The 8173-nt window shown below is 40.1% G+C and overlaps 1 protein-coding gene across 1 annotated transcript; it reads left to right on the top strand.

The window, feature by feature from the left end:
• The first annotated feature begins 129 nt into the window (after positions 1–129).
• On the top strand, positions 130–2866 carry Mrpl32 (mitochondrial ribosomal protein L32). The gene is made up of 3 exons (NM_029271.2): positions 130–275; positions 1563–1744; positions 2427–2866. The coding sequence occupies exons 1-3, from the start codon at positions 149–151 to the stop codon at positions 2679–2681; spliced, it is 564 nt and encodes a 187-aa protein (NP_083547.1). The 5' UTR covers positions 130–148; the 3' UTR covers positions 2682–2866.
• Positions 2867–8173: the final 5307 nt, after the last annotated feature.

The raw sequence follows: 8173 nt of genomic DNA, 5'->3' as shown, positions 1-8173 counted from the left end.
CTGGGAGTTGGAGTTTTTGGATCACAGCGGTCTTTGACCCTTGCGCATGCGCAAGAGGGGCCTGCGCATGCTCTGAGCGAGGAGGCGGGGAAGTGGGCGGACTTAACGCATGCGCTCAGCCCGCGTCCCGCTCTGTCTTGAGAAGATCATGGCTCCTTCGTTGCTGCTGCTTTCACTACCATGGCCGGTGCGTCCCGGACCGCTCCAGAGGTGCTGGGAGCTGCTACAACGGCAACTGCAGCAGAGCTGGAGTCGCTTTGTCAGTCCTCCGTGGGGTCCGTAAGGAGAGAGTTCGTGGAAAGAGGGTTGGTGAGGGCTTCCGGGTTGTAGCGTGGTTTTTGGTTGGTTGATTGGTTCGTTATTTTATTTGTTTGTTTGTTTATTGGTTATTTATTTATTTATTTATTTATTTATTTATTTATTTATTTATTTATTGAAACTGTCACCGTAGCCAGGGTGGTCTAGAACTCACTGTATAGCCCAGGCTAGCTTCGTATTTATTTATTTATTTATTTATTTATTGAAACTGTCACCGTAGCCAGGGTGGTCTAGAACTCACTGTGTAGCCCAGGCTAGCTTCGAGCTCCTGGTATCTTGGGCGTTAAATTTGAGATTGCTGTATTATTTACAGTGTATCGCAAAAGTGATAATGCCCAGTCTGAACAGAGATATATTTTATTATATCTCAAGCGCAGCATAATAAATAATTGTCTCCATGTTCTACCTGAGATAATCATTTCAGTCCATTCGTTGTCTAATAGGCCTGTGCTTGGACAGTTTATGTAGTGGTAAGAAGTCCTAAGAATTGAACGAACGTTCGCAAGTCTGAAGAACATAAGAAAGGGTAAAGAAGTGATCTAAGCAATTTAGAAAAACAAAGGTGAAACACTTGATAATCTCATAAATAATAAATCTTTTCTTAGAACACAGGTTAAGATTAAATATTAAGGAAAAATTTAATGGCTTTAGGAACCTACCAGGTTTAAAGAAAAAGGACCTAACTGGATCAGGATAGTGTGGTACAGATGACCATTGTAGTCATCTCAGTGATGTGAGTGAATGTAGGGAGTCTCGGGATTAGATTACTTGTACACTACTTATTACTGAACTGCAGTGTCCCGGATTATATACGGAGGAAATGCTTAGTAGAGTAGCCTGGCTGCTTTGGTAGCTTGCAATAAGAAAGCATTCCAGTTGAAGTATTTTAAATTGCCTTTTATATGAGCTTTAGTATATTTTAATAGCTGGGGATTATTACTAATGTTTGTTGTGTTTAACATTCAAAACTATTTATGTCAGGCCAGCCATATGGCTCAGTAGTAAAGGACCTTGTTGCTAAGTCTCAGGACCTGGGTCCTAGCCCCATGGCCAGTATGACGTAAGGAGAGAACTAACTCTGAAAGCTGTCCTCTGACCTTACATGTGCACATATACTCACAAACACATATAATTTATAGGTGTGTATATTTAGTGACACTACACATGTTGACTGTTAAAGGAAATAGTGGCTGTATTCATTTAGGAACTCCGAGTTGATTCGGCATCTCTGTTTTGTTTTATAGCACCAGCATTAGCCGTCCAGAGACCATCCATCCTCACAGAGCTAGCACATGATACTTGTGAAAATAAAGAGAATTCCAGCTTTTTAGATAGTATCTTTTGGATGGCAGCTCCCAAAAACAGACGCACCATCGAAGTTAACCGATGTAGGAGAAGAAACCCTCAAAAGCTTATTAAAATTAAGGTAATGTGTGAACGGGTGTAGGTGTGTGCACATACACACTCTCTTCCACAAGTCTAACACTGAATAGCCCGGTATTGTATTTGTGTAGCAGAGAAAACCAGCCTTATAATAGTCTTAGCATCTTGTTTGGCTCATCATGGATAGATACGTAATCTAATTCTTCCTTAATGTTTTAAGATACTCTTAATGAATCATCCCATTGCTTAGATGGGCTCCTTGTTGGTTATTATTTGAAGTTAGAGGACTGATAGAGCTCTTAATTCAAAAGTCAAATGAGATCATTACAAACAATTCTGAAAAAAATCTCCAAACTTCTTGACTATGCTTTTAATTGTTAATGTGGAATTCACTACACTCATATAATGAAAATATTCTACTCAAGCTGGAGATTAGACAAAAGAATTTGAGAATAGTTTACCCATAGGCTATACGAATAAAAATATACCAGATTGGTAAACTTGAGTTTTAGTCCTAATTTTCTTACTAATTTGAACTCAGTGTTGCTATTTTTTTTTTTTTTTTTTTTTGGTTTTCCTGTTAAAATATATTGTTGAACTAGCTAGTATATAGTCTTATGTAGCACGAACATTCTCAGAAAGCTACAATGTCAGCATGTTAGAGTTCTTGCTGGTGATTATGTATTATATTGCTTGTTATTAATATGTTTTTCTTTGTTTTAAAGAACAATATAGACATTTGCCCTGAATGTGGTCACCTGAAGCAGAAACATGTCCTTTGTGGATATTGCTATGAGAAAGTACGCCAGGAGACGACAAAAATCAGACAACAAATAGGGGCTCAAGAAGGAGGTCCTTTCAGAGCTCCTTCCGTTGAGACTATGGTGCTGTACACAGGAGAGAAACCATCAGAAAAGGATCAGGGCAAGAGGATTGTTGAAAGAAACATAAAGAGGCCATCTTGGTTCACCCAGAATTGAACTAAAAAATGTTAAAAAGATAATTTCATAGTTAGGCACTTATTTAAAATCAGGAGTCTTCATTTTCATGTTGTGCCTGTTTTCAAATTATCAATGTATTTTAAAATGGATTTTGTTAGTTGTTACTTTTAAATGAGGTAATTTGAAGACTGTATCATGAATAAACTCAGCATATTTATGTAAAGGCTCAATGGATTAATTTGTGTATTTCTATAATGCTGTTGGGTTTTAATTAAGCAGTTGTGTCAGTGAGAAAAGAATTTAGAACAGGTATGTGGTACACTCATTTGTATTCAGGAGTAGAAGCAGGAGGATATCTTGAATTTCAGGCCAGCCAGGATACAAAGTGAGATTCTGTCTCAAAAAAAAAAAAAAACAAAAACAAAAACAAAACAAAACGAAGTTCTTTCTTCTTTGTTGGTGCTTTAGAACAATTTACTTTTTATGGAACAAAGTGTGCTAATTTACTTAAATAATAGAAATAATCACATTCCATTGTCGTCGTAGATGCTTGTGAGAAAGCAAACCCAAGATAAACCTTTCAAATAAATACCCAGAGTAGGGCCTTTAAAGTACCAGTTGTTGAAAATGTATATATCCTGTCAAATTTATTTCCAATGTCTACACCCCACCTGTCCCTCCTTCTATATGCAATTGATAACATTTTTTAAATATATTTTTTAGTGATTGTGTGTGTGTGTGTGTGTGTGTGTGTGAATTTCAATGCACCTCAGTCCCACTCATCTCCCTGTCCTCAACCCTAGCAACCTATCAATGCTGGATTCTTACTGGTATTTCTTTCAGATTGGGTCTGCAGGACTGGCCTCATCATGTGCATTAACAGTTCATAGATGGGGTGGTGGTTGGGGTGGGCCAACTTAAAGCCCTGAATCTGGGCCTGGATGATAGCTGAGTTGGTTAGCCCACCAGCTCTCATGCCCTTACACCACTGAGGCCAACTCTCATACCCATGCCTTCAGGGCCAGCTCCTGTGCCCATGTCACCAGGACCATTCTTACCAAGCCCCCTGCTCTATTTTATTTGATGGTCCAGGTGCTGGTCACTCTCCCCAGTGCTGCAGCAGGCCAGCTCTCGCACACTGGTCAAACATCTGGGTGTCTTCCACCTGCCGACAATGCTGGTAGCCATCAGGGGTCCTCTGAATTTGATAACATAAGTTTTGTCTCTCAATGGTTTTAAATTGGTGCTAAGGAACTCTACTGCCTTTGATTATCATTTGTTGTTATATTAAATGAATAGACTGCAACAATTTTTCAGCTATAATTCTTAGGTAGCAGTATCATTTTAGGGACTGTGTTATGAATAACAACTTCATCTATCTCAGTGACAGAAGTGTCTTTTCTAACTGCTTTTCTTACCGAATTCTACAACAAAGGGCATCTGGATCAACCTGATGCCCATGGGACACCATAGTCCACTATTCGAGTATCTCTTCACTTCATTTAAAACAGTCCTTAGAAGTTTTGTGTTACCTGCCTTTGTTTCTCATGTATCCCCATTGACCTGTGTATTCATTCATCTTTTCCAAGTTCGTGAAGTCACTAGTGAGAGTTAAAGGTACAGTTTAGAAGAGAATGTGAAGAAAACTAGAGGGCCAACATATTTGAGTCTCCTAGACTCAGGCAGTTAAACTCAGAGCTAGCTTTACAGTTTCTACCTTTGAACCACATTAGGAACTGCCGTAGTTCAGGTAAACATCACTATGCAGCCCAACTGTAGGGCAACAGTTAGTTGCAGACTTTTCTTAAGTAATAAACTATCAGACCTAGCCATACTATAGACATTTGCCTCCTATCAAAGCCACCAGCCTGTGGCTAGAGGGCAAGGTTACTCCAGGGGAAGAGAGCAGTGTGCAGTGTTGAATGCAGCCCGCTAGCTGCAGATAGAACTAAGTCGAGCATCCCTGTGTTCAGGGCTTCTCTCTCCCACCTGGGAGTCAGGTGACACTCTCCCAGCCTTTTTCTCCCGACCTCTTGGGTACTTGCAGAATGCTTTGGGGTTTTGTTTTTCAGGATAAATGGGCTTAGGATGATATTCGTACTGTTTCTCTAATATCAAGATTCTAGTGGCTAACAAGAAATACTGACCTTGATACTATTTGAGTTCCATGGTTCTAATCAGGAATAACTTCCTTTCTGCTTCCACATGATATTTGACAATATCTATAGACATTGTGGGTTGTTATAACTGTTGAGGGCAGGAGCTACTGGATTCTGTTGAGTGGAAGTCAGGAACAAGACTCCTCATTTTGCCTTATCAATAAAATTAATATTAAGTAAAATTCTATTTTGAGTTTTTAATGTGACAATTTTTTCTAGCAGGTCTCCCCTGTGTCATCCTATATTTTCCATATCTTAAACTTGGTGATAACTTTTATGTCTGTGCCTACAAGTCTAATTTTCCTTTTGTCTCTAGGCTCAAAAATACAAATAATACAAGTTGTATAATAAAATATCACTTAAACCTTCAACACATCATAGACTCAACATTTCCAGTCTCTTTAGAGACTTTTGCTTCTCTGGTAGCCTAATATTTTGAGATTAGAACATTTAAAGTACTGCTAGTCACACCCACATCTTCCCTTGCTAGTCACACCCACCCCTGCCAGCTAAATCTGTACCCTACTTCACCACTGTGTAAACAGTCAATTTACTTCAGCAAAACTCTACTCATTACAATGCTTTTCTTAAGCACAGCATTGAGCAATACCTTGACTCTATCCTGTCTCCAAAGAGGCACTTAATTTAGACAGGAAGGGTGAGGTGAAGAGAGTGCACTGGAGTGGGCCAAGAAAGTACTTAAAAGAGACAGACTGTGGGTCTGGCTGTTACCTGTACAAGTGATGTACAGACCATGATGGTGACGGCCAAGGATATAGAGAGAATAAACAGATATTGCCACGTTTCAGAAACAGGACAAGCTAGGTTTGGTGATTGTTTTGTGGTGCCGAGTCCAGAAGGTGCGAATGTAAGGCAGTGGGAGTCAGCCCAGTGCTGCTGCCAGCAGGCTAGGGGGCTCCCTTTCCTCTAGGGGTCTACACTCAAGGAAAACTAGGTTCTCGGGTCAGGCCAGATGGCTCAGGGAGGGAATCCGAGTTCGGTCTCAGAGAAGCACATGGTGGAAGGAAAGAGCCATCTCTCAGACGTTCTTATTACTGACCTGGCAGAAACAAAAAATAGCCTAAAGACAGTTTAGCTGCCAGACTTTTAGGACAACAGACACCAAGAAATTGAAGTTTCTCCTAGTGATTTCTTGGGAGAAGAAACTCTGAAACTTAATGCCAGTCTTGTCTTCCAGAAAAGAAATTTCCTGCCATATCCAGGGATCCACCCCATAATCAGCATCCAAACGCTGACACCATTGCATACACTAGCAAGATTTTATCGAAAGGACCCTGATATAGCTGTCTCTTGTGAGACTATGCGGGGGCCTAGCAAACACAGAAGTGGATGCTCACAGTCAGCTAATGGATGGATCACAGGGCTCCCAATGGAGGAGCTAGAGAAAGTACCCAAGGAGCTAAAGGGATCTGCAACCCTATAGGTGGAACAACATTATGAACTAACCAGTACCCCAGAGCTCTTGACTCTAGCTGCATATGTATCAAAAGATGGCCTAGTCGGCCATCACTGGAAAGAGAGGCCCATTGGACTTGCAAACTTTATATGCCCCAGTACAGGGGAACACCAGGGCCACAAAGGGGGAGTGGGTGGATAGGGGAGTGGGGGTGGGTGGGTATGGGGGACTTTTGGTATAGCATTGGAAATGTAAAAGAGCTAAATACCTAATTTAAAAATGGGGGAAAAAGTATAAATGTATTAATTGGCTGAAGCACAGGATTTTCTTTTATGTATACAATTTCCATAACATTCTTGAATGATAAGTTACTGACTTCACAAAATGATAAAAAAAAAAAAAAGAAAGAAAGAAAAGAAATTTCCCACGATGCTAACAAGTTGTTAACAGACTGCCTTGCAGATTAAGTATGACCTCCAGATGGCAGGCCACAACTTGATTGAGACTGCTAAAAATCCATCCCTGACCCTCTATTTACCCTGCAGATGGACTGGAGAGTCTCCCTGAATCTCTTGGGCCTTCTTCCCAATATGAATAATCCCACATTGAATAAATCTCTATTCATTTTACTCTTAATTTGGCTGTTTTAGTTTATTTTTCAAGAATGGGTTGCTGAACCAAGCTTCTTGAGTCATAATAAACTGTAAGCCCAAGTTCAGAAACTCTCTGACACCCACACATGTGACTTAGAAAATACACATGTGTGATCTAAATAAATAAATTAGTAATAAGATGAAATGAAGGCAAGTTCTTGAGTGAAACACAGAAAAGAATTTTAGTATGATGCTAGCTGCAGCAAAAGTCTTAAGATCACTAAAAATCAGGGAAAATAAAGCCAAGCATGTCAGTCTACACCTTTAGTCTCAGCATTCAGGAGACAGAGGCAGAGGGATGTCTGCGAGCTGGAAGCCAGCCTGATGTATAAAGTAAGACTCAGGATAGCCAGGACTACATAGAGAGAAATGCTACCTCAAAACAAAATAAAGAATTAGGGAAAATACAAGTTTAAGCACAAATGGAAGAGAGATGTGCTTAGGTATCAAATTTAGATGATGGATACATGAAAGATAGATTCCTCCCTGCAAATTTAATGTTATATTGACACAGTAAAGACTGACACAATTTAAAAATTAAAGTTTAAAAATAGACTGAATTTCTTAAATGACCCCACCCATGCACATATACCAATACTGAACACTTCGTGTTTTAAGTGGGGAATGGAAATGCATGCCTTTAATCCCAGCACATGGGAAACAAGAATGCAGACTTATGTAAGTCTGAGGTCAGCCTACAGCAAGTTGCAGACCAGCCAGGGCTATGCAGTGACAACAGCAGAATCAACCTGAGAGCTGAGAACTTGATTCTTACTTGGTCCTGGAGGTTGTGTGCCTCACCAGTCAGACTGGCCTCACAACAGCTGTCTCTCACTAGGGGATAGGCGGGGAGGTAGTTGCTCAGTTCACAGAGTAGTTAATTTTCAACAGTCACTGCCATTTTCCATAATTCATTGATCTGCACAGGTCAAGAAGAGGTATAATGGAAAACACTACTCCTGAATCTTTCGAGTTTTTAATGGTGGTACTAACTTCTAGAATCCCTCCAGAAATGCAATATTGTTTCGGATTCACTATTTTCCATGATAAAGGCAACTTTGATGGCTTCCATTTGACCTTCCCGACCATAATAGCCTTGGCTCTACAGCTCAGGGAACTAATGAGGCAATTCTTTTAACTTCTAAGTAAATCTCAATTATACATTTAGGCACTGGGGAAATAAATAGTCAGGGTCCCACTGTCCCAAATTCAAGTCAGGTGTTAACTAATACTCAGTTATTAATCAAGAAAATAACCTACAGACTTGCCTACCAGAAACCACATAGCCTTCAAAGTACCACA

The sequence above is a fragment of the Mus musculus genome, chromosome 13 (assembly GCF_000001635.26).
Source record: "Mus musculus strain C57BL/6J chromosome 13, GRCm38.p6 C57BL/6J".
In the NCBI taxonomy this organism is placed as follows: Eukaryota; Metazoa; Chordata; class Mammalia; order Rodentia; family Muridae; genus Mus; species Mus musculus.
This window is presented reverse-complemented; position numbering and strand designations above follow the sequence as displayed.

Excerpts from the sequence above, each read along its gene's own strand:
- Mrpl32 (NM_029271.2), top strand. The coding sequence starts at position 149 with ATGGCTCCTTCGTTGCTGCTGCTTTCACTACCATGGCCGGTGCGTCCC. Across the intron at positions 276-1,562 it reads CTTTGTCAGTCCTCCGTGGG|CACCAGCATTAGCCGTCCAG; the intron begins GTCCGTAAGGAG and ends TTTGTTTTATAG. Across the intron at positions 1,745-2,426 it reads AAAAGCTTATTAAAATTAAG|AACAATATAGACATTTGCCC; the intron begins GTAATGTGTGAA and ends TTTGTTTTAAAG.